Here is a 25,542-nt window from a genome sequence, read left to right as displayed (position 1 = left end):
CCTACTGGGGATGTGCCCGCAACCAAGGTACATGCCCTTGACCGGAATCGAACCTGGGACCCTTGAGTTCGCAGGCCGACGCTCTATCCACTGAGCCAAACTGGTTTCAGCAAGTTAATAATTTTTAATGAATGAAATAATTCAACCCAAAGAGGTTTTTTTAATCCCGAGGACTTGAGTTTTGAGTCGACAGCCATAGTCAAATTGTACAGAACATCCTAGGTTCCTCTGCACAGGTTTTCCTTCCCTTTGTTATAGTGTCACCCAACTACCTCCTGTGGGAGGCCTTCCCTAACATTCCAAGGTCAGGCACCTCCTCTGAGTTCCCAGCTTCCTGTAACTCCTCTATCCCAATCCTGACCTCTGGGGTCTTCCTTAGCACACACCCTGTCACTCTCCTGCATAGACTCTTCCATGGCTCCCCAGTGCCTTTAAAATACTTCAAGATTCTAAGGTTGACATTTGAGGCCCTCCTTTCCACATCCCCACTACTCAAACAGGTTCTGTGGCCCCAAAGTGTAGTGCCAGGCCTCATGGACCAATTACTGGGAAGCAAACTGGGCCCTGTACTGGGGAAGGTGGAGGGAGCTTCCCATCATGAGACATTCAAATAGAATTTGGACAACCATTAGAACCAGCAGTGAGAGAAGGCAAATACCTGCCCTGGATATAACTTGGGAGGGTAAGATTCCAGGTCTGATTTCTCCAAATGTTTAGATTGTAAAAACAGCCAGCCTTTATTGAGGTCTGTGCCAGGCATAAGTATTGGATGTGAATCCTCCCACGTCTCTGTGTGAAGTACTTTGAGGGATTTCTAAGCATCTTTTTGGCTATTCAGGACTTTCCTTATGTGCCCATAGAATGTCATGCTGAGGTGACATGTGCACGAAGATCTAAAGGAGGGGAGTAAGCCATATGGATCTGGGGGGGGGGGGGGACCATTCATGGCAGAGAGAATAGCAGGTGCAAAGACCTGAGGTGGCCATGCCTGGCACACTCAAGCTATCTCCACGGCTTTCCTCATTTTGGCCTCAGCTCAAATACACCATCCCAAGTCCTTCCCTAACTGTTCTATCCCATGTAAGAAAGCACCCCAAGACCCCAAAACATTCCTTCTCACCATATTTTTTTTTGAGTCATTTAATTTTTAGAGATGGAGAGGGAGAAACATTAATGGGAGTGAAACATTGATCGGCTGCCTCCTGCATGCCCCCTACCAGAGATTGAGCCTGCAACCCAGGCATGTGCTCTGACGGGGAATTGAACCAGCAACTCTTCGGTGCATGAGATGACACCCAACCAACTGAGCCACACCAGCCAGGGCTGTTTTTCTTAATCCATTTATTACCCCAAGAAACATCTAACCATTGTGTCTTCCCAATGAGATTATCAGTCCCACCAGGTCAGAATTTTTTAAATTTGTTCACTGATGCACTCTAGCTCCTGGAACGAGGCCTGGCAGTTGGTGCTTAGGAAACACTGATTGAATGAATGACGGAGGCATTATTAACCTCTTATGAGGAAAGTGAGAAGCCTGAGACCTTGTCCAAGATCACAGGCTTGCGAATGGTATGACATGGGAATTCAGACCCTGCTGGGGTTATGCCTTAACACTAATTAGCCCAATCCTGCCCTTCAGAGGATGCCATGATACAGCCCTAGAGCACTTAAGGAAAACATCCTAGGCCAGTGGTCGGCAAACTGTGGCTCGCGAGCCGCATGCGGCTCTTTGGCCCCTTGAGTGTGGCTCTTCCACAAAATACCACATGCAGGCACACACGTACAGTGCGATTGAAACTTCGTGGCCCATGCGCAGAAGTCAGTTTTCGGCTCTCAAAAGAAATTTCAGTCGTTGTACTGTTGATATTTGGCTCTGTTGACTAATGAGTTTGCCGACCACTGTCCTAGGCCATGTAACATAAGCAGTCTCAGAAGCCATCTGTGCCTAAGTCTACACCTCTCCTCCCCTTGCCCTTCAGCCTCAAGCAGGTGTGGCCTGACAGACAGCACCATCCCTCAGCCAGCACCACGATTGGGGGAGAGGCCTAGGAGGCCCAGTGGGCACTGAAGCATGCGCCAGCCAGTGCCAGAGCCTTAATCCCCAGGGCGACTGGACCATTGGGGGACAGGGGCCAACTGGCAAACACACTTCCTTCTTTCATGCCATGTGGGCAGACAGAACGGATTTCCACTTCAAAAGGCTCCTCAGGTTCTGTGGGACCGTGTCACCCATGTGGTAGGCAAGCACACACTTGTAGTGGCTCTTCCTCCATCCTCCACTCACTCTCCAGATCACATTGCCCAAACACATAAGCCTCAGTCTCCACTTTTGCTTTTGGTTAAGACAGTCTCCAATTCTCAAAGATATGTGGAAATGCTGCCAAACTCTACAGGTTATTTCAACCTGTGAGTAACCAGTATGGCCTGGTAACAAGCCCCATGTGAGTATACATACAGTTTGAATAGGAATTGTCCCATTTAGCCCACATAACCACTCTAGTAAGATAGGTACTATCACCTCCATTTTACAGATGAGGAAACCGAGGCAGAAAGGTGCCTTGCCCAAAATTCACAGCTGCTATTTGAGAGCCTACATAGAGTGCCTAATTCAGCCCTCAAACCACTGTGGGGTAAGTACCATTATTATTCTTTTATAAATGTGGAAACTGAGGCACTGAGAGTGAAGTAACTTGCTCAACATCACACAGGAAGTGGTAGAGCTGGGATTTGAACTCGGACAGTCAGGAATTTATATTCTTAAATAATAAATGCTGTCCAATTCAGGGCCCAGGAGGCACATGAAGCTATTTAAATTTAAATTAAAGTAATACAAAATTAGAAATTCCATTCCTCAGTTACCCTAGCCACATTGCAAGTACTCAATAGCCCATGGCCACCGGACAGTGCAGATACAGAACAGTATAAACATTGTAGAAAGTTCCACTGAGAGTGCTGATACACAGTCTGCCTGCTTTAATTAGAAGCCAACACTTATATATTGGGAGATTTATTATTACTATAAAAATCCCAATTTCTGGCTTCCATTAACAAACAGAAGATCAGCCTGGCCAGCATGGCTCAGTGGTTGGGTATTGACCTATGAACCAGGAGGTCATGGTTCAATTCCCAGTCAGGGCACATGCCTGGATTTCAGGCTTAATCCCCAGTGTGGGACATGCAGGAGGCAGCCGATCAATGATTCTCTCATCATTGATGTTTCTATCTCCTCTCTCTCTCTCTCCCCTCTTTCTTCCTCTCTGAAATCAATAAAACTATATTTTTTAAAAATCAGATCAAGCAACTCTATCCCCACCTGTCCATGGGGCCATAGCTGGCAGAGCTGAGCAGCAGCTGCCCTCTTGGGATCGGGCGATCTGTCCACCAGAGTCCACTGAGCCCACGCTTCACGTATTTACACAGCAGCCTAAGCAGCTACCTGTCTTTAAGCCCCCAGGGACGTCCTCTCTTCTCTTTTCCAGATGGGGAATCTGCAGCCAAAAAGGGAGCTGCACTTTTTGCAGATCACACAGGACACAGAAGACTCAGCCAGAGTAGGGACCCAGGTTTTCAGATCACCAGGCCTGGGTTAAAAACCAGCCCTGATCCACCAAAGCACCCACTCTGTGCTTGGCAGCTAATCAGGCACTCAGACCTCACCCCAATGCCCCCATCTGGAGACTCTCTGGACACAGGAGTATGGCGTCTGGGATGGACTTTATTGGACATGTGGCTGCCCAAGCCGTGGTCTGGGAGCACTGCAGCCTGGGGTCCAGGACCCAGGCACTAAGTTTGAGGAGGCCCAGAGGTCAGGGCTGTTTGGAGCGAGGCCACAGGCGGCTGGTAAGAGAGCTGAAGAAGAGGGTCTGCTTGCTGGATCTGGAGAGCTCGGCCAGGCGCTGCTGCTCTTCCTGGGGCAGGGCAAAGAGGAGAGAGAGGGTCAGCAGGGTGAGTAGAGCCTCCTCCCAGAATCCCAGGTCCCCAGTTCTCAGCCCAGAAGCCACCTTTCTTAAACCTCTGCCCAGCCCAGACCCCTTCCCTCAAACCCCCAAAACAGCCCAGACCCCAGGAACCGAGACCAGACACTGGCATGAGCCAGCTGTGTCATAGGAGCCCAGATTCAAATCCCAGTACCCTCATGATCACCTTCCCCAGCTCCCTGGGGCCCCTCTCCTCAACCCGGAACCTTTTACCCCTGCATGGATGCTGGCGAGACTCAAAACCCTTTACCAGACTGCACTGCTCCGTTCCCTGGTCTCACATTGCCCAGCCTGGAGGCCTACGACTTGTGTGTGGATGGTGGGGGATCCCAGGCTCAAATCTCCCAGGAATTCTGGCCCTACTCCAAGGACCCAATGCAGAATCTAATCAATGCAGTTCTAGATCCCAGGGAATCTCTTTCCCAGACTCAATCTATACTTTTTAAAAATATATATTTTTATTGATTTCAGAGAGGAAGGAAGGGAGAGAGAGATAGCAACATCAGTGATGAGAGAGAATCACTGATCGGCTGCCTCCTGCATACCCTCTACTGGGGATCGAGCCTGCCACCCCGGTCATGTGCCTTTGACAGGGATTGAACCCGGGACCCTTCAGTCCGCAGGTTGACACTCTATCCACTGAACGAGACTGGCTAGGACAATCCATACTTAGTCTTACTTCCAAGTCACCAAGATCACAATAGACCACCAGAACTCATTCCCCAGACCCTGGGGCCAAATGTTCATGGATCCCTCTTTCCAGACCTGATCCAACCCATGGTCCACAAAACACTGGGGCCCCCAGACCAGCTCAAGACCACCAAGGACAACTCCTCTCCCAGATCTATCTCAAATGCTTGGTGTTTTCTGCCTCCTTTTCTCAGAGCAGGTGCAGAATCAATTTGCCCGTCATTACAAGAGCCCTACAGGACAGGTGGTGTGGAAGAGAAGGTATCTATCTGCTCAAGGTCACAAAGCCCAGAGCAGAGCCAGGCTGCTCCAGGCTCCACCTTCAGGACCCTGGAGAGCTGCTGCGATGTCCCCCACCTGGGCTGGGATCCGAGCACCCACCTGCTCTAGCCGGCTCTGGCGCTGTTTGAAAGCCTCCAGCGGGTCATCCTCCAAGGCATAGTGTTCCAGCACAGTCCGGACATCCTCCACACCATTCAATGCAATAGCTGGGGACACAGCAGGCAGGAGTCAGCCAGGCTGAAGGCCAGAGGCAGGCAGACCCACAAGAATAAAGGTCAAATACTAGGGGATCAGTGCTACCTGGAACACTTTTCAACAATTTAAAAGGGCTCCCCTAAACATTCCTGAGGAGCACCCCAAACATGCTAAGCTTCTAAAGATTGCAAGATGCTTGTGGACCTTCCACATCTCAAGTACCCAGTTTTACATGAAAAACAAGCCAAAATCAAGTGACTGTAATTCCTCTTGAAGGTCAAAGGCTCTAGGGTCAGAAGTCAGGTCAGGGGTCAGCCTCACTCTTGAGGAAGGCAGACAGGTCCAACAAGACCCGGTCATCAGAGTTGCCGTCCCAGGGCCGCAGTGCGACACCATTGTAGGGCTGTAGGCGGAAGGCTTCCTTCTTGCAGTCCACAACCACCACACGGGCTGGGTCCCGATTCAGACAGGAAATGTCCTAGAAGTCGGGAATAAGTCAGGTTAAAGCCTATGCCCCTTCCCTTCCCACAAAGAACCCACAAAGGGAGAGACAGACACACACACACACCATTGCACACCAGGATCATCATGATGGAGCCTCCCAAAGACCAAGCTGGGATGATGGCATCAAATTCCCCAGGGAGCCAGTACACAGATTCCTGGACCCAGGGCCTGGTACACAGACAGGTTGATTTGGAGGTTCCCTGGGGAGGAAGCCAAGCACTTGTGTGTTCAACCACTGCCCCAAGTGACTGTGACAAGTTGAAAGTTTGTGAACCTCTCACCCAGATAAAAAAGTGCAGACTGCCCTAGCCGGTTTGGCTCAGTGGGTAGAGCATAAGCCTGCGGACTGAAGAGTCCCGGGTTTAATTCTGGTCAAGGGCACGTACCTCGGTTGCAGGCTCCATCCCTTGCCCTGGTTGGGGCATGTGCAGGAGGCAACCAATCGATGTGTCTCTCTCCCATCAATGTTTCTCTCTCTGTGCCTCTCCCCCTTCCTCCCACTCTCTAAAAATCAATTAGGTGAGGATTAACAAACAACAACAAAAAGAAACACAGACAGATCTATAGCTACACTGGGACTCACTCAAAGACAGGTACCCAGACACAGACCCTTCAAACCCTCAATCACAGTTCACATCCTTCTGAACCTTGAAGAACTACACAGATCCAGCAACATACAGCGAGAAAGCCAACAGACACCTAAACACATGGGAACTTGGACCTAGACTCACAGAGACCCATTCACAGACCCATGAACTCCTGTTTCCATGGGTACGTTGCTGGTGACAGCACAGACCCCAGGTCAAACAAACCCCAACAGGGTCTCAGATAAGATACTATAATTACACAGTCCCAGAGACACTCAGTTCCAGATACAGAGAAATAAAAACAGCCTCCTTTTCCCTACCCCTTGCCCTCTTTAGGAAGATCCCATTCCCCCCACTTCCATTGCCAGATTCTGGGGAGAGGGCCCCGAGGCCCAGTCCAGACTGGGGACAGGATCAGACCTGGAGCAGACCCAGAAGCAGGACTGACACTAGGGTCAGAGCTGGGTCCTCTTTCCCTCATGAAGTGCCAACCCCCAACCCCCAATCCGAGATCCACCCATGGCCCCGACATGGCACCTTAACATGGTGCCCATCCATGTATCGTGTAGCATCCCGGAAGAGGCGGTAGGAGATGAAGCCGTGGGGGTCCACACTGTCGATGAGTGGAAATGCAGTCTGGAGTACAATGGAGGAAGAACAAAGTCAGGCTGAGCCCTGGCCCTGCAGCTCTCTCACCCCTCCCCCACACAGACCATCCCTCCCTTCCCCAGGGCCTCACCATGCCAGTCTCTGATGTAAAGATGACGATTTCATACAAAGGGGCAAGCTGTTGGAATAAGGTCTCTATGCCTGGACGCTTCTTAAACCTCCAGCCAGTGGCCAGCTGGGGAGTGAGAAGAGTAAAGCACTGAGACCCAGAGGTCCCAGAGGTCCCGAAAGAACCAAGACCCAGCCTGAGGGATTCCCAGAACCAGCCTGCTCTTCCCTGTCTTTATGGCGCTTGAGGGGTTCATGGTGGGGAGCATCACAGTTGAGGAAAGAGGCAATGAGAGTGACACCTCCTCCCCAAGATCACACAGGGGAGCTTGGGCTAAATCCCAGACTGGCTCCAGGCTATGCCCCTAACCACATCATCATCATCTGGCCACCCAGGTCTATCCAGTGTCCCCAACTCGCTGCCTTCCCCAGGACACACCGACCACTCAGGGTGCAAGAGGACGCCGGTGAGCTCCAAGACCAGCGTGTAGGGCGGCTGATAGTACGGCTCTCGCAGAGGGTCTGGGAGAAGGCAGGGGCTAGTGGGCTCGATGATCATCTGTGGTACAGGGACAGAATGGGGGCATTCAGACAAGGAGCAGGGGGCTGGGGAATGGAGGGATAGGGACTGGGCCCAGGGCTCCTGCTCACCTGTCTATAATCTTTGAAATATTTGTATGTCCGGCGCAACTGCTGTACCAGAATTGGATCTAGAACACCAGGGCACAGAGGGATTCCAAGATAAGCCACTGTTCAACCTCTGGACAAACCATGGCTTTACTTATGTACCAGATACAAACAGGTCTACCCGTTTTGAACCAGCTCATTTCTAAGTCCAAAGGTAGAAGGCAATGACATAACAACCAGACAGGAACAAATATATTTATTCACCTGCCCAATTTTAACTCAAATACTTCATCCACACACCACCCCAGGTATAAAATAGAATGTTTATACATCTGCCCACTTGAAGCCCACCTATAACTCTGCTGACATGAGGCCACTATATTTAGTTCATTTGGAAACACTAGGCTTCCAGATCTGCCTGCTTTAAGCCAGTATACTGAGTCTAGTTAAAAAATGATGGACAGTCCGGCCGGTGTGGCCCAGTGGTTGAGCGCTGACCCATGAATCAGGAGGTCACAGTTCGATTCCCAGTTGGGGCACGTGCCCGGGTTGCAGGCTTGATCCCCAGTGTAGGGCATGCAGGAGGCAGCCAATCGATGATTTTCTCTCATCGTTGGGTGTTTCTATCCCTCTCTTCCTCTCTGAAATTAATAAAAACTTTTTTTTTAATGATGGCATATACACACATTTGTGTACTTTAAACCAGTGGTTCTCAACTAGGAGCAATTTTGTCTCCCTCTCTCCCCAGGAAACTTGGCAATGTCTGGAAACATTTCTGATTGTCAAGATACTAGCATCTAGTATGTTGAGGCCCAGGAAGCTGCTAAACATCATACAATGCACAGGACACTCCCCCACAACAAAGAATTATCTGATCCAAAATATCAATAGGGCAACCAAAGGACTTGTGTGCAAGCATATGAGCCTAACCAGCGGTTAAGGACAACAGGGGGGTGGGGGCATGTGTGGGGAGGGGTGTGGGATGGGAATGGGGGGATGAGGACAAATATGTGATATCTTAATCAATAAAGAAATTAAAAAATATATACATATACATATACATATATATATATATATATATATATATATATATAATGAAAAAAGAAACAGAAAAAAAATAAAACCATGAAAATGATATATTCTTTAAAAACAAACAAACCTAACAACTACTCTCTACTGTCCAATCTGTCAGAAACTCCCCATCAAAGCTAATTAAAAAGGGGAGGGAGGAAGGAGGCATTGTTTTGGAAATGAGGAGCTCGATGGGGTAGAGGCTTGGGGCGGGGAGAAGAGGCTGTTATAAAGTGGAGGGACTTAGGGGCTGCATATGCTCAGATCTAAGGCACAGGAAGCCATGTGTGTCTGGCAACAGACAGCACCTTCTCCCAACGCACTCCCACCCCAGACTCCCCTCCCCCCATCTGTCCCTGACCATCTGCTCCTGGGCTGAGGGGCCAGAGAAGGGGACTGGGGCTTTGTAATGCCCTTCCCCCAAAAGTCATCCAGCTACTGACTCCCCTACCCCCAGTAGAAGGAGGAGGGGCACCATATGGGCAGAGCAACATCCCTACAAATGGCAGAGTATGGAGGGTCAGAGGACCATAGATTTTATGCTTGTTTACTCACCATTGTCGAATTCATCGGGAATCTATGAGGTAGAGAGAAAAACAGAGGGTTTGAGATAGCAGAGGCAAAACCCCATCACACCCAGAAAAGGAATCATCTCCAGGGCCCTGGAAGGAGTAGGCAAAGGTGCCCAGGAGGGAGAGACTCACTCCAGACCAGAAATGAGCCTGAATTGACCAAAGGGGGGTAGGGGTGTGTGGCATCCACAGGATGAGACCCCTAGCAAGGCCTCTGGGTATCTTTCCCCCTTACCTTGGCACCAGTTTCATCCACAGAGTTGTTTCCTGCAAGGAAGACAGAGATGAACCAGAGGAACTGGGACCCCATCTCTTGGGTCTTGAGAGAGAAAAAAAAGCAGAGGGCCTGGACTCTTGGGTGTAAGGGAAGAGGGCTTGAAACATGGTCTCCTAAAACTGAGAGGCGGGGGCTTATAGCCAGGAAGCCTGGGTCTCTAAGAAACGAGGGAATGGGGCCAGATCTCCTGGGTCTGAGTGATAAAGGGATTAGTGGAGGGCTGGAGTTTTGGGTGCAGAGGAAAGAGGCAATTTAGGAGGCTGATCCAGGCCTATCATTCCCCATTTTCCCTTCTTCCAGCTTATTCCCTGTAGCTAATACAAAAGCAACTAGAAACAGTGGAACCTTGAGCACAGGGGACAGAAGAGAGAAGAAAGGAGATTTCCCACTTTCCAAGGTAGATGTTCTAGTTCAGCGGTCGCCAACCTTTCGGACCACATGGACCACCGGTTGGCAACTGCTGTTCTAGTTGGCTGTCCTATTGTAGGAGGAGCCAGGGAAGGATGATGGGTAAAGCCCTTAGGGTAAAGAGGGGAAGCTTCTGCAGGAGAATAAAGAGCCAACAGAACAAAACTGCAGGACAGGAATATGTCCCTCACCGAAGATATAGACGACACTCACGGTTCCACCAGCCCCAAGCAGCCCAGCAAGCCAGAGTGCGACTTTTTTGGCGTAGCTGGGACCCTCCGCGCCCTGCTGCTGCTGTGACCCCTGGGCCTGGGCCTTAGTGCTTGGGCGGCTCCCCATCTCCTTGGCCTACAATTGAGAAAGGGTTGGTTAGCCAAATGAGAAGAGAGAGAGAGTCAGGATGGTTCCGACACCCTGGTCAGATTAGAATCAAGGTCCGGAGCCAGGAAGCAGACACCCACATAGCCTCTGGGATTGTGTCCCTGGAGGGGCAGCCAGCAGTTTGACTGGGTCTCTCAGAGGGGTCAAGAAATACTGTCTGAGCCCTGACCGGTTTGGCTCACTGGATAGAGCATCGACCTGCAGACTGAAGGGTCCCGGGTTCGATTCCGGTCAAGGGCATGTACCTTAGTTGTGGGCACATCCCCTGTAGGAGGTGTGCAGGAGGCAGCTGATCGATGTTTCTAGTTCTCTATCCCTCTCCCTTCCTCTCTGTAAAAAAGCAATAAAATACATATTAAAAAAAAATACTGTCTGAGAGATTCAAGAGTTGACAGGCCTGGTACCCAGGATACTGCAGGCAAAGGACTGGAGAACCTGGAGCCCAGAAAAGCAGGGCGGGGAAATGAGATCAGGAGCCTGGCTGAACATGGGGATGCCAGGAGCAAAGCAATGGAGGGCACACAGGGGGATAGAACAGGGAGTTAAGGCATCCTGACGACAGGAGCCCAGGTTACTGAGGGGAAGAGGTTGCGAACCGGGACGGAGAGCTGGGGGTGTGGGGTTGCGATCGCTTGTCTGGGGATTGGGGAATAGGGCACGGAAGTGATGGACCTGAAGGTCAGAAAGGCTGGTTCTCAGTCAACATGGAGGCAGGTCGAGTCAAAAGCCCGAACATCTACTTCACCACCATCACTACCGCGGGGAAAATACCCCCAGGGCCAGGCAGCGATTCCAGCGTCCCGAGTCCCTTCCCCTCAAGTTATTCCCTGAGCGGCCACTGAGTTGAGGAACAGGTGACCCTCCTTCCCCGGCACCCACGTGGTGCCCAAAGGAAGTGGAGTTCAGAGCATGTCCTGGAGCCCCTAGCACCCACCCCACCCCTGGGGAGCAGGTGTCGGTCACCCCGGGGAGGCTGGGACAAGCCGAAACGCGGGCGGCGTTCCATTCAGCACCCTGAGGTGCAGCGTCCCAGAACCGTGGAGCGGCGACCCGCCCGGAAATCCAGGAAGGGGCCTTTGCACCCGGAGCCCACCACCGTCCCGGACGCTCACCTGGCCCGAGGCCCGGGGGGGCAGCGTCACCAGCCTCGCGCACAAGCCCCGCGCGCCGAGCGAGAGCCCGCTCCGCCAGCGAAGGGCCAGCGCCGCCGGGGCCGCCATCTTGCGCTGACGTCACGCGGTCTCCGCCCACTCGCCCCTCTTCCCTCTAGTCCCGGGCGGGGCTCTGGCCAATGGGGACGCAGGGGCGGGACGGGTGGACGGCAGCCCGAGAGAGACAAAAGGCTTCGGGCGTCCAGCTGCGGCCGTGCTCGCCCGAAGCGGCCCTTCCGCCTGGCCCCGCGCGCCTGAAGGGATGGAGAGCCAGCCTGCTCCACGCGCCGCTGGGGCCGAAGGGCCCTCCACCGCCCCGGCTGCAGTACCTGCTCAGGGGTGAGGCTGAGCCCATACTAACACCCTAAGGCTGCCAGCCCTCACAAGCTCGCTTTCTCACGGGGAGGCCATCTGTCTGCGCTGCTGTTCTCAGACCCCTCGCTCGCCCTTCCTCCCAGGTGGGTAGGCCAACCATTTCATGGGAACCTGCCAGAGGAACAGCGGCCGCGTCCGCGTCGGGCCGTGTCGGGAGTGTGGGAAATCAACGAATTAGTGGCCACCGGTAGCCACAATGGATCTCCTTCAAATTAATTTGAGGGGGGAAAGTCTGATAGTATTTATGTGAACTTTAAAAAACATGTAAAACGACCATATAACCTTTGGGGGTACATACTACGGTGGTTAAAGTACCAAGTCAAAAGACAAATGGGCCCTGGCCGATGTGGCGCAATGGTTAGAGCATCAGACTGCGCACAGAAGGGTGGCAGGTTCCATTCCTGGTCAGGCCACCCCACAGGGTCGGGAGCCTGATGGAGGCAACCAATCCATGTCTCTCACATCATGTTTCTCTTTCTGCCCCCCCCCTTCCCTCCTCCCACACTCTCTCTCTGAAAAGCAATGGAAGAATATTCTCAGGTGAGGATTAACAAAACAAAAGACAAATGCAATTAAGGGTTGTGGATACCTATGGGGGGGAATGGACTGCGGGTGCTGCTAAAGTGGGTGCTATTTGGTACATATTGTTTCCTAAACGGTGGTGGGGACACAGGTGTTCCTGGTATATCTTCTTGAAATATTTTATAATACACTAGAGGCCTGGTGCACAAAATTTGTGCACGGGGCGGGGCGGGGCGGGGCGGGGAGGCTGTTCCTCAGCCCAGCCTGCACCCTCTCCAATCTGGGGGACATCCCTCTCACAATCCAGGACTGCTGGCTCCCAACCACTCCCCTGCTTGCCTGCCTGATTGCCCCTAACTGCTTCTACCTGCCAGCCTGATCACCCCCTAACCACTCCCCTGCCAGCCTGATCGATGCCTAAATGCTCCTCTGCCAGCCCGATTGCCCCTAACTGCCCTCCTCTGCTGGCCTTGTCACCCCTAACTGTCTCCCCTTGCTGGCCTTGTCACCCTTAACTGTCCTCCCCTGCAGGGCTGGTCACCCCCAACTGCCCTCCCCTGCTGGCCCTGTCACCCCTAACTTCCCTCCCTTGCCAGCCTGGTCACCCCTAACTGCCCTCCCCTGCTGGCCCGAATGCACCTAACTGCCATCCCCTGCAGACCTGGACCCCCCAACTGCCCTCCCCTGCAGGCCTGCTCCCCCCACAACTGCCCTCCCCTGCAGGCCTGGTCTCCCTCAACTGCCCTCCCCTGCAGGTCTGGTCACCCCCAACAGCCCTCCCCTGTAGGCCTGGTCCCCCCCAACTGTCCTCCCCATAGGTCTCTGCCCTCCCCTGCAAGCCTGGTTGCCCCCAATTGCCCTCCCCTGCAGGCCTGGTCCCCCCCCCCCCAACTGCCCTCCCCTGCAGGCCTGGTCTCCCTCAACTGCCCTCCCCTGCAGGTCTGGTCACCCCCAACCGCCCTCCCCTGTAGGCCTGGTCCCCCCCCCCCAACTGCTCCCCCCTGCAGGCCGGGGTCCCCCCCCCCCCCCCGCCAAATGTCCTCCCCTGCAGGTCTGGTCCCCTCCCAACTGTCCTCCCCTGCAGGTCTGGTCCCCCCCCCCCCCCCAACTGTCCTCCCCTGCAGGTCTGGTCCCCCCCCCACCCCCAACTGTCCTCCCCTGCAGATCTGGTCTACCCTAACTGCCCTCCCTTGCAGGCCTGGTTGCCCCCAACTTCCCTCTCCTGCCAGCCTGGGTTCCCCCAATTGTCCTCCCCTGCAGGTCTTTGCCCTGCCAGCCTGGTTGCCCCTAACTGCCCTTCCTGCAGGCCTGGTCACCCCCAACTTCCCTCCTCTGCCTGCCTGGTCACCCTCAACTGCCCTCCCTTGCAGGCCTGGTCCCTCCTAACTGCCCTCCCCTGCTGGCCATCTTGTGTCCACATGGGGGCAGCCATCTTGTGTGTTGGAGTGATGGTCAATTTGCATATTACTCTTTTATTAGATACCATTATTAACTGTTAACTATCCTGCACCCACCTAAATAAAAGTGTCTTTTTTTTTAAATCATTTTACCTTTTACCCAATCCCCAAAGGTTCTCCCCATGCCCCTTTGCTTTCTCCTGCCTCTCCAATCTTATCACCAATGGATTTCATGTAACCCACTTACATCTCCTTTGATTACAATGTATAAAACAAGGTGAAGAACTGCCATTCTCCAGAGCATTATCCCAATCTGTTGATATCTGCTTCCCAGCAATTGTTGACAGTTTGGCTCAAATAAACTCACAAAAATTCTTTACAAGTTTGAATGTTTTTACGTTAGCACACACATACACACGCAAGACTTTTGACAGCTTTTTATTGTAAGACCCTAACATAAAAGCAAGCTGAGGAAGGGGGGGGATACAGGAAAATGGGGACCCTCCCCCAGACTCTACTCTGATTCCCATAAACATCAAGGAGAAAGATAGGAATCCTGAAAGGAAAACAAAGGAAATACTGAACCAGGCTAGGGTCTGCTCCACACCTGGATCCTATGTCAGAACCAAGGACTAGGGAAGGAAGAAGGGACACCCTCTATTTGCCAGATGTCTGCCAAAGTTCACCAGCCCGGCGGCCTCAAGCCTCCAGGAGCTTCCCCAGGAAGCGGAGGTTGAGGATCTTGAACTGTTCATCTAGGTCCATGTGGACGATGCCATCCTCACCATCAATGCTCAGCAGGACTCCTGTGGCTTCCCGATCCTCGCCCAGGATGACCTTCACCTGGAGAGCGGGTGTGGCGTCAGGTCCATGCCAGCAGCCCAGTGCCCGAAGCCCAGTGCTCACAGCCACGTCCCTCCTTACCTTGTTGTTCTTGGTGGGGGTGATGGGCTCCAGGTGCTCACTGGAGATGCTGACAACCTTCTCACTGTCCTTCAGGTACACAGAACACATGCCTCCCTGGGGGTGGGGACAACCTGGTTAGCCTGACCCGCTCCCAACATAGGACTGATGCTCACACGCAGGGGACTCGGGCTCAGTGCTCATTCTAAGAAGTCACTTTTCCAAGGTGACACGGCAGGAAAGGCCAAGGCTGGGCCAGGTTCCAAGGCCTGGAGTCTGGTATGTAGGGGCAAGGTGACCAGATCAGCAAGGGAAGCATCAGAATGAAGCCACCTTAGGCCAAAAGGGACACTGCTTCTCAGGCACTTAACTCTTCATCCTAAAATGGCTTCAGATTTTTCCACACACCTGCTCCTCCTGGGCCCTATCTCAGGGATGGCCCCACCATCCCTCAGTCCCCAGCCAGACTCTGAACCTTGTCTTGGCTCCCTCACTGACAACCTCCAGCTCTGAGGCCTGTCCATTCAGCCTCCTGAGGGCGTTTCCCTCCTCTCCTCCTACCCCCGCCCCCTCCCGCAGGCCCTGTAGTGCAGCCTGACCTCCGCCAGCTTTGTCCCCAGGCTCACCACCCATAACCTTGATAGAGCAACATAGTGAATTAATCCCAAAAAACATATCTGACCCCTGCTTAGATTCTTCCATGATCTCCATGTCCTCAGGACACAGTCCACATTCCCCAGGCTGAAACATGACCTGGCCCCAGTCACTTCTGTGGCTTGGTTCTTTATGTTCCAGACACGATGAACATACTTCAACTCCCCATAATGTGCCAGGCTTTCCCTCACCTCTAGGCCTTCTGAGTCCTCTCTGTCTCAGACACACTGAACCACCTCTCCAGCCACTGACTCCTATTATTCTTCAGGTCTCAGTGCAGGTGTCTCCTCCAGGAAGCCCGCCCTGACCCCTCCAAAGTTGGTAAGGTGCCTTCTCTGAGTTGGCATAGCTCCCCTTGCCCTCTGGGCTTCCCCTATTCCAGCTCTGGCCACTCGGGCAGTGTCGGGGGCATGTCTGATAACATGTCCCACTAGAATGTGAAATCTGTGAGGGCAGAGCCTGGAGCTGTCTTGCTTGGTCTCTGATGTTTAATTAATTCACTATTTGCTGGTGAGCCAAACAAGGTGCCAGTTCTTCAACTAAGAACTAGGACTACTTAGGAGTAAAGCACAGGATTAGTAATCAAAGAATCACCAGGGCAAACTTAAAGCTTTTAGGCAGAGGTCCATGAGGAAGAATTATGTGGACCTATACGATATAGACCTGAAATAGCCTGGGTGCTTTCCTGAAGATAAAGAGAAGTTAACTAGACAAAGAATGAAAGGAAGAGAGTTCTAGACAGAAGAAAGTGATGAGCAAAGGTACTGAGGCTAGAGGGAACTCGGTGACTAAAAAATGGAGGCCAGTAGTGCTGGAGCAGCGAGAGCCCAGGGGCTGTGGGTGCCTAGCGCTGTGGGTGAAGCCTGGCTCAACAAAGCATTCAGTCCATGTTACTGAACTGATCTCAGAAGAGTGTATCACAAAGTAGCCATACTCATGGGTGTCAATCATTATTCCAGGCAGCGGGAACCCCAGTGATGAACACAACAGACTTTATGGAACACCCAAAGGAGAGGATGCCTGCCTACCCACCAGCCTGGGCCCCACTTACCATGACACTGCGGATGACCCCCGTCTGCCCCACCACTTGCGTATCCAGATAGGTGTCCCGCACTTTCACCTGGATGTCAGTGGTTACCCAATCACTAGAGTTCTGCTCAATGCCTGAGCCTGGTGTATGTGGGTTGTAGCCACCAGGGGAGGGCGCTCCAGGTGTCATCGGACTGTAGCCAACAGGGCTCGGACTGGGGCTGGCCTGTAGGAGAAAGAGGGGCAGTACTGTTGGGAACAGGTCATCTGAGCTGGTTGTCCTTAAAGGCCTGACACCCACCCTAGGCCACCACCCTCAAGGGACATGCCAGCTAACCAGCACCTGATAGGCCATGGGCGAGGGTGTGGGATGGTAGCTGGCCGGAGAGTGGGTGTTCTGGTAGCCAGCTGGGCTTGGTGCCACCTGGTGGTAGCTCTGGGGACTAGGGCTGGGCTGGTAGGAGCCTTGTGGAGAGGGGGCAGCATAGGGGGAAAACTGGTCTGTGTTGTACCTGCAGAGACAAGGAGCGAAGGGGCCGTTTGCGGGGGGCAGGGAAGAGGAAGTGGTGGCATTGGGGAGAGTTTGGGCAGGAGTTAATTAGGGCTACCCCCCCAGTGGACTCACATGGCTGGCGTCCCTGGTGTCTGTGGGTTGTACTGCGGGTTAACCTGCGGAGATGAGGGGTCTGGGTAGCCAGGTGTTTGGGGATTGGGGGTACCCCCGTAGGCCTGCGGGGATGGAGTGGGCTCGTCGTCGAAGGCGTACTCATATTCTTCCTCAGCCCTGTTGGAGAAAGAAGTCTGTTTAAAATGGTGATCATAACAATGTAGCAAATGCTTCCAGAACAGCACTGTAACCAGACAAACTGAGGCAACTTCACCCTTACAACAGCCTCATCTGGAAGCCTCCATTTCAAAGGCGAGGAGACTAGAGTCAGAGATTAGGCTGCCCAGAGTGACACAACCTGTCACATGACCAAAGTCACACACACTGTCTCCAAACCCAGGTTTTAACCAGTGTGCTATTGAGTCGGAAAGATTATTTTGCCCCAGCCATGCCTACTCCTTCACAGACCAGCCAGGGCTGGAAGCAGAGAATTCAGGGTGAGCCTCTACTCCCAGACACCCAGCATAAGTCACACATGGCACACACTCCCAGTAGCTCAGAAAACCTTGTGCCCTCAGCAACTGGTCCTCACCGTGATGGCGTGTTAGGGTTGTTGGGATCCCAGGCCCCACTCTGGGCAGGAGTACGGCTGCCATCATGCAGGGGTGTCTGCGAGCCGTAATGCGGGGTGCGGCTGCCTGTAACAGGAGAGATGTATGCGTCCTTCAGCTCGGTCCTATCTCCAGTTCTCCAGTTCCCCTTCATCACGCCTCCTCCCTGTCCCTTGGGGAGCACTCACCATCCTGAAGAGGTGTCTGAGAGCCATACATGGGTGTGCGGGAGCCAGAACCATACATGGGTGTCTGGGAGCCATACATGGGTGTCCGCCCATAGGTTGAGTTCATGCCACCTGGGCGCCGTGAGCCCCTGTGGACAGAGACAACTAGTGGGGTGAGTGGGCCTTCTCACCACCTGATAACCCACTCCCAGCCCTGCCCTGGCCCAGCCCGTACACTGTGGTGAGCCGCTGACGGTCTACAGAGATGGTCTGGCAGGTAGAATGCAGCTCCACTCGGGCCGTAGACTCCGTGGCATCCTTCACCACACCAATGTAGCCTGGTGGAGAGTAGGAGGTCAGACAGGTGGGCTCTCCTTCACCATGCCCCCTCCCCAGGCCTCCACATGGCCTTCAAAGATCACCTTTATAGGGCCCCTGGGAGATGCGCACAGTCTGGCCGATGAGCTCATTGTCTCTTCGCCCCCGACCCCTGCTCATGCCACCACTGCTGCCACCTGGGCTACCAAAGCCACCACGCTGACCTGAAGAGGGAAAAGAACATCACCAGTCCCAGGGCCATGCCCTCCCCTCACATTCTGTGCCCAGCTTGGGTACCCACAAACCCTCTCTTCACCAGTTTGACTCTCCTCCTCCCCTGCTGGGTTAGAAGCCTTCTCTGGGGTTCCAATCACAGCCCTGACCACCCTGGGCTGTCACTTTGGGGTGGGGCCTGGTCTCCAGTAGGCTGTGAGCCCCATCTGGCTGAGCCAGCCCAGAGTAGGCACTCAGTGACTGTGGGCTGAACCTCCCTCCCCAATCCCCAGACACAGCCCCATCCTGACTCCCCCTCACCTCCAGCACTGGGGTGCATGGGGCTGCTGATCCGGGGACTCATTGGGGCAAAGCCACCCAAGGTGAAGTTGGTCACATCTCGTGGCTAAAGGAGGAACAAGAAGTGAACTGACAGGCAGGGTCTGGGTGACTGACCCCAGCCCCCTTGCCAAACTGCTTGCCTGCATTTGAGAACAGTTCCTACTTGAACCTTCCAGCCACCATCCCCACCTCCTCCTGGTGACAATACCTCAATTTCCCTTTAGGGAAACTGCCACCACTCCTGTGCCATCGTGGGCCCGTTAATCAAGAGACCCTAGTCGAGGAGTGGAACTGAAATGTGGTAGTCAGGAATTTAAATCCCTAGTGACACAAAAACTGCATGCCATGGACTTCATCATCCCATCTGCAGGGCCTTAAGGAAACCACCTCCTAGTCCCAGCTACCCAGATCCCAGGCCTGATTTTCTTTCTGATACCTGGTTCTACAGAACCTTCCTGCAAATACCACCCCAGGGCCTTTGCATTTGCTGTGTCCCTGAGATATTCTTGTGGCTCTCCATACATACTGTATATTCAGGTTCTGCTCAAATATCACCTAAGGCCTTTCATTAACCTCCTCTATCTAAAGCAGCAGCCCCCATCATTCTCGATCTCCTATCATTATCCTTAATAGACCATAGTAGTTAAAACAAAACAAAACAAAAACACTAAGGAAAAAGCTAGGAAAACTTTCATTATAAATGTCTATTAGACATTTTTCTCTTTAATGCCCATAAACTTCCTTTGGATTTCTCACAAACACAAAGAAAGTAATGTAAGATGAAAACGAAATATATCATGTTAACAATGTTATTAACGTACATGTTACCAGTAATATTTCGCCTTTAAAACTTACGGGCTTTTAAAAAATCAGAACCATTTTTCATCTGTTAATGGATTAGAGCAGCAGAATAAACTTAAACTTCAAATTCCATCATGCAATTTTGTATTACTTTTAAAATATACACACCTCGCCCTAGCCAGTTTGGCTCAGTGGCTAGAGCGTCGGCCTATGGACTGAAAGGTCCCAAGTTCTATTCCGGTCAAGGGCACATGCCCAGGTTGCATGCTCAATCCCCAGTGGGGGGCATGCAGGAGGCAGCCAATCAATGATTCTCTATCATCATTGATGTTTCTATCTCTCTATCCCTCTCCCTCCCTCTCTGAAATCAATAAAATATATTTTTAAAAATAAATAAAAAATAACCACACCTCTGGCAGAGAGTCCTCTCCTTTGTAGTCTACCTTCCCATCCTTCCTGCCTCCCACAGGGGCAGCATATACACAGCTCTAGCAGAAAATATGCAAGTTAACCTATACAGCATATATGCTAACTCTCTGCTAAGGAAGGATGCTCTGTTCCATTGACAAGGACAACTACAACAAAGTTGAACTACTTTTTTTTTGTTTGCTTTTTAAATTTTATTTATTTCAGAGAGGAAGGAACAGGGAGAGAGGGAGGGAGGGAGGGAGGGAGGGAGGGAGGGAGGGAGGGAGGGAAATATTAATGAAGAGAATCATTGATTGGCTGCCTCCTGCACGGACCCTATTGGTAATCAAGCCCACAACCACAACCCAGGCATATGCCCTGACTGGGAATCTGAACCATGACCTCCTGGTTCATAGGTCGATGTTCAACCACTGAGTTATACCAGCAAGGCAAAGATGAACTACTTTTAGATAACTAGTTTTGGTAACCAGATTTTCTTAAATTTAAAATAGGTATTATGTTGCCCCAAAACTATTTTGGATCACTTTACAACATTCATAAACAAAATAGTATTCTAAATGTATATTATTATATTGACCCAGGATAAAATTCACTTAAAGAAAGAAAGCAAATTAGAGTAATGGAGTCAAAGGAAATGAAGCAGGCATTATCAATAGCACCATCAAAACTCATACTGTAACCGCAGCCACACACCCAGAGTAAGGACTATTGTAGTAAGAGGAATGTTCTATAGCAGTCACAAATAGCAACTATATAGACTGTGGAACAAAATCAAATACTTATATTTGAATATGTCTATGTTTGATCATCTTAAAACAAGAGGTATTTAGATATACCGCTTATTCAACGAAATCCTAAGAGCCTCCCATTAGGTGAATGAATAGTATCACTGACCAGATTAATGAAAAGTATAAACTAGCAGATCTGTCCCCTCTCCCCTTCTGAACCAATCCTTCTTCAAAACACAGAATTAAGCCTGGCCCTGTGTCGTTCAGTGGTTGAGCACTGACCTATGAACCAGGAGGTCATGGTTTGATTCCTGGTCAGGGCACATGCCCTGTGGGGGTCATACATGAGGATGCCAATCAATGATGCTCTCTCATCATTGATGTTTCTATATCTCTCTCCCTCTCCCTTCCTCTCTGAATCAATAAAAACATTTTTTAAAAACACAATAATAAATAAAATGATTATATTTAAAAAAAAAACCTTCCCTGTTAAGGCAGCAGGCAAAACTCAAAATTATCACATTTACTTAGGAGAATTAAAAGTGAGGTATATTTTGAGCCTTGGTGGGATAGCTCAGTTGGTTAGAGCTTCATCCCAACACACCAGAGTTGCGGGTTCGATCAGGACACATATTAATGAATGCATAAATAAGTGGAAAAACCAATTGATGTTTCTCTCTCTCAAAAAAAAAAATGTTTAAAGGTGTATCTCTAGAACATAAGAATGAAGATAAAATTTAAAAATAAAATAAGAATAAAGCAGCACCCCTCCCCCCATCATTCTCTATCTCCTTTTCCTGTTTTATTTCTCTTCCTAGGGCTTGTCATCACCCCACATTGCATGTTGTGCCATGTTTGTACTTATCTGTTCACCTCCAAAGTAACAGCTCTAAGAGGACAGGTTTGCCTCTGATCCACTACTTTTCTCATGTCTGGCACTTAACAGGTGCTCAATAAAACCAAATGAATGAATGATTTAGTAAACAGCTCAGACACCCAATAAGCCTTTTTCTTCACACTCTGCTGAGGACCTGACACTGACATCTGCCCCTCTAATTCTCTCCAAGCCCATTCTTTGTCTCTCCTGGGGTCAGGGAAGGCTGGAGAGCCAAGCCAGGCACCCATTACACAAGGTGCCACCATGCCCACCTTACCTTTGAGCCCCCAGCCAGCACCAGGTGACGTGTCTTGCAGACAAACATGCCCCCGTTCTCCACCAGTTTTTTGCAATGCAGGAAGGCAAAGCTGCGGAAGAGATGGCGAATCTCACCCTCCCGGCCCTGGAGGAAAAAGAACGGTCACTCATGGCTGTGCCCCACCCCTACTCTTTCAGACGCAGCTGATGGGCAGGAGCTCATACTTACTGAGTGGGGGCCATCAATGACCTTGACGATGTCTTTTACATGGATGTTGTTTTGTTCTGAGTCCAGGGCCACAGCAAATCGGTTGTCTTTCTTCCGAGTCACAGCCTGGTGCCTGACAGTCACCACCTTCCCATACATATTAAGCACCTATGGAGGGAGCGGGGGGATACTGAGGGGTGAAAGTGGAAATGGTGACCTGGATAAGGCTTCCCTTAAGTGAGATGAACCTTCCTTGTGGGAGACTGCAGGACATCTAGGCTCCCTGGCTCTGGGTCAACCGAAATGTCAGAGCGCCAGCCCCTAGGCACTGGGTCAACCAAAATGTTCCCAATCAGACTCCACCCCCTTGATTGAACACCAGGAACTGGAGAGATGGGCAGAGGAGTAGATTCTAACATAATAGCTAATGTTTACCTGTCACTCTGTACCAGGCAGTCCCCATGCTAAATTATTCACATAAGATTTTACTGAAGCTTCAAAACTTCCCTCTGAGATGGATGCTGTCATGATTCCCATCTTACACAGGGGGTGTCACAGGCCAAGAGAGGGCAAGTCAGCAGCCCAGGGTAACACAGCACCAAAGTAACAGAGCTGAGATGTGAATCCAGAGTGCAGGGTTCTAAGCACTATGCTGTGTGGCTCCCACATCCATGAGGATGGGTGAAGGGGAAGAGGGTACCTGCAACACCCCTTACTTTAACAAGCACCGAATATCTGACCTCAGAAATTCATTCACAACGAATTAAGTAGATGCTGCCACTATCTCCATTTTATAGGTGGGAAGCTAAAACACAGAAAGGGTAACTGACTTGCCACTTGCCTAATCTCACAAAGCCAGCTATGGGTGACAGAGGCAGGTCTGCAACACACAGCAGTCTGGGCTCTTACCTGCCATACTCTGCCACCTCCCAGGATGAAAAGAGAAAGAGAGGAAGCCCCCTAAAAATAAGCCCTGCCAATGAGTGCAGCACACACACCTGGAAGGTCTCCCGCTCTAGTCGCACGATGACACCCACGGTCTGAGGGTCCAGCTGCACCAGCTCCCCCCATTCGTGCTGGCCCCCAACATCCACACCTGATGCCGTCTCTGAGCAGAGCTGCAGGTCCCGGGGGAGCACTTTCAGCTGCCAAGAGAGGGAGAGGAGTGAAGCAGGGCCTAAATGGCTGGCCTGCCTTGCCTGGGTCTTCTCCTCGGACCACATCCAGCCAGCTCCCACCCTTCTGACCTACCTCATGCATGGTGAGGTCGGAGAAGAGGATGACAAAGTTCTCCTCCACTCGCACAATGAGGCCTGTGTCACCCTCGAATCGGCCAGCAATCACCTTCACATGATCCCCCATCTTGAAGTATTTCCTAAGTTCCTGGGCCGGGAACTCTAGCATGTCCTGGGGATTGGGTGTGGGGACAATGAGCAGGTAAAGGCACCACAAATCACCTGCGCCACCCATCCTCAGTATCCATTCAAGTTCTCGAAAAGACCCTAGCCAAGACCTACTCCAGGCTCATATCCAGACTACCTTAGGCCACCGGGACAACCCTCAGACCACCCCAGACAGTTGAACTCAGATAGGATATCAGCCTAGACAACCCTTTATCCCACGGAGCCAACCTGTCCCCAGACATGACACCAGACTCAACACTATCTCAGACCCACCTGGAGACAGCCTCACCCTAGACCCACCATGCTAGCCTAGACAAGCCCTCGGACTCACACACACACACACACACACACACACACACACACACACACACTCCTATGCAAACTAAACCCAGCACCCACCTCACATTACTCATGGTTACAACGTCATGCCCTCATCCCAGTATATACATGTGGACAGTAGGATACCCACCTTGAGGTCCTCATGCTTGGGCATGATGGTGATCTTGTTACCGTCCACACTGAGAATCTTGCCCTGCAGGTTGATGAGCTCACCCTCACACACCTCCACATTGTCCCCAGGTTGGAAGTTGTGCTCCCTTTCCTTCCCTGCAGGGGCAGACATGGGGCTGACATGGGGGCTGCCTGCCATGAGCCACCTGTTCCTCCTTGGCCAAAGTTACAGACAAAAGCAAATACCTGTGCTCTCAGTCACCACCTCCAGGTCAATGCCCTCCGGCTGGTCCTCAAACTTCTCCAGCTCAGAGAGTGTGGGCTTCACACCCTCTGTGATCTGAGCCCCAAGAGACAAGGGGAAGAAGAGGATGTAAGCCAGTGTCACAGACCAGCTGAGTGGGCTAAAGACAGTGAGAATTATTCCCCTAGAGACACTCCTGACTTGAGGGTTACCTGGAAAGACCTAGATAACCCACTGCTCCAGGGCCTGGGCTGCAGGAGGGAAAGCTTGGCCTCCCCACTCCCCACTGCCATTAGCACGACCCTCTTTGGGACCCTCACCACAGCAGACATGGCGAAGCTCTTAAACAGAAAGCCCTTCCGGCTGTAACGGTTCCCCTCGAAGATGAGGAAGTCACCATCAGAGGCAACATCGCCCCCCAGGGACCTGGGATTTTGTGAGGGAGAGAAGATTGGAAGGAAAGGTTAAGAAGAGAATCTGCTAAAAGGGGACATATGTAATACTTTCAACAATAAAGGTTAAGAAAAAGAGAGAATCTGCTGTACTGTCTCCTCCGCTGGCAAGGGAAGACTTCAGGATGACCATCCCAGGCCATCCCAACACATACCCTCTTGGAGTGATCTCTCACAGAGAGGGGCCGCCACACAGCCCCCACCTTCCTGCACTCCACTGCCCCTTCCCTGCTTTGTCTGTCACCACAGCGCATCATGCACTGATGAACTACTGTGTGATTAATCTTCCTAACCAGAATGGCAGCTCCAGAGGGGCAGGGACTCCTCTTTTTCCCCTCTAGGTGTCTGCACATCACAGACACACAGTAAATACCAGTTGGACAAAATTTCAGAGTTAACATTCATGGAGCACTGAGCCTGTACCTGGCCTGGACACACACTACCTCACTGACTCCTCCCCAAAGCCTGTGACATCAGTAATATGCTCTTCATTTTCCAGGGAAATGAGGAAATGAGGCTCGGAGAGGCCTACCACATGGCCCAGCCGTGAGCCTGAGGCAGGATTCAAATGCAGGGGAGGCACAGCGAAGCCTGTTCCTTAATTCTACTGGCCCTGCATGTGGGGTGGGAGAGATTTGGTTCCTGTTCCATGCTTCTGGAGTGGATAGGGAAAGCCTCTCCCATTCCCCAAATGGGAAATGTAAGGAAGAGCAGGCTGAGCTCCTCCTGCCATTCACTCAAACACCTGTTCATTCACACGGTGCATTTGGGAGAGGGACAAGCATGCTCTGCTGGCTATGTCAGGGCACTGTTGCCTCAGCTCGCTTGGGGGCAGGAGGGGTCACTCTGGTTTGCTCTCGCCTACACAGTAAAGGAAGGTTCAGTCGGGTGGAGACCAGTGCTGTAAATGGGTCAAATTCAGTCACGGGAGGTATTAGCCAGGTCCTGGGATCCAGATCAAAAGGCACATTCTAATATGTAGATGATGAAAAACTGTCTGCCTGACTCACAAGGGGTTCCAGAACAAGACCAGAGGGAAAGTGTCACTGGCAGCTCTTGTTTCTCCTATATCCTCCTCTCCTGCCCTTCCTGTTGGAAATCCTGCTGAATGCTGG

General features: G+C 51.7%; 2 protein-coding genes across 5 annotated transcripts in view; both read right to left on the bottom strand.

Annotated features, from left to right (window-relative positions):
* Positions 1-3,697: 3,697 nt before the first annotated feature.
* On the bottom strand, positions 3,698-11,539 carry TIMM50 (translocase of inner mitochondrial membrane 50). 2 transcript variants are annotated; one of them, XM_008139605.3, is made up of 11 exons: positions 11,401-11,539; positions 10,099-10,255; positions 9,458-9,489; positions 9,206-9,227; positions 7,604-7,662; positions 7,392-7,511; positions 6,975-7,079; positions 6,773-6,871; positions 5,466-5,622; positions 5,049-5,155; positions 3,698-3,908 (listed from the first exon to the last, which is right to left on the bottom strand). In XM_008139605.3, the coding sequence occupies exons 1-11, from the start codon at positions 11,506-11,508 to the stop codon at positions 3,807-3,809; spliced, it is 1,068 nt and encodes a 355-aa protein (XP_008137827.1). In that variant the 5' UTR covers positions 11,509-11,539; the 3' UTR covers positions 3,698-3,806. The 2 variants fall into 2 exon arrangements, with proteins under 2 accessions (XP_008137827.1, XP_054566949.1); XM_054710974.1 differs by lacking the exon at positions 3,698-3,908 and adding an exon at positions 5,713-5,848 and having other exon boundaries at positions 5,067-5,155.
* A 2,616-nt stretch (positions 11,540-14,155) lies between these two features.
* Positions 14,156-25,542, bottom strand: part of SUPT5H (SPT5 homolog, DSIF elongation factor subunit) — a 31,231-nt gene continuing 19,844 nt past the window's right edge. For all 3 annotated transcript variants that reach the window (XM_054710341.1, XM_028142704.2, XM_028142706.2), the window contains exons 14-30: positions 24,296-24,401; positions 23,978-24,071; positions 23,751-23,887; positions 23,130-23,285; positions 22,877-23,023; positions 21,900-22,046; positions 21,690-21,815; positions 18,557-18,641; positions 18,127-18,246; positions 17,940-18,042; positions 17,726-17,853; positions 17,519-17,624; positions 16,945-17,103; positions 16,663-16,831; positions 16,342-16,545; positions 14,658-14,753; positions 14,156-14,576 (exon numbers count right to left, since the gene is read on the bottom strand). In XM_054710341.1, coding sequence (XP_054566316.1) covers positions 14,433-14,576; positions 14,658-14,753; positions 16,342-16,545; positions 16,663-16,831; positions 16,945-17,103; positions 17,519-17,624; positions 17,726-17,853; positions 17,940-18,042; positions 18,127-18,246; positions 18,557-18,641; positions 21,690-21,815; positions 21,900-22,046; positions 22,877-23,023; positions 23,130-23,285; positions 23,751-23,887; positions 23,978-24,071; positions 24,296-24,401 — 2,227 coding nt within the window. In that variant the 3' untranslated portion in view covers positions 14,156-14,432. The remainder of the gene's footprint in view (positions 14,577-14,657; positions 14,754-16,341; positions 16,546-16,662; positions 16,832-16,944; positions 17,104-17,518; positions 17,625-17,725; positions 17,854-17,939; positions 18,043-18,126; positions 18,247-18,556; positions 18,642-21,689; positions 21,816-21,899; positions 22,047-22,876; positions 23,024-23,129; positions 23,286-23,750; positions 23,888-23,977; positions 24,072-24,295; positions 24,402-25,542) is intronic.

The sequence above is a fragment of the Eptesicus fuscus genome, chromosome 21 (assembly GCF_027574615.1).
Source record: "Eptesicus fuscus isolate TK198812 chromosome 21, DD_ASM_mEF_20220401, whole genome shotgun sequence".
NCBI lineage: Eukaryota > Metazoa > Chordata > Mammalia > Chiroptera > Vespertilionidae > Eptesicus > Eptesicus fuscus.
This window is presented reverse-complemented; position numbering and strand designations above follow the sequence as displayed.

Bases quoted from the DNA above. Each gene is read 5' to 3' on its own strand.
- TIMM50 (XM_008139605.3), bottom strand. From the start codon at position 11,508: ATGGCGGCCCCGGCGGCGCTGGCCCTTCGCTGGCGGAGCGGGCTCTCG. The intron at 9,490-10,098 runs GTGAGGGACATA...TCTTCCTTGCAG, and splicing joins GAGTGTCGTCTATATCTTCG to GAAACAACTCTGTGGATGAA. The intron at 6,872-6,974 runs GTGAGGCCCTGG...ATTGTACTCCAG, and splicing joins TTACATCAGAGACTGGCATG to ACTGCATTTCCACTCATCGA.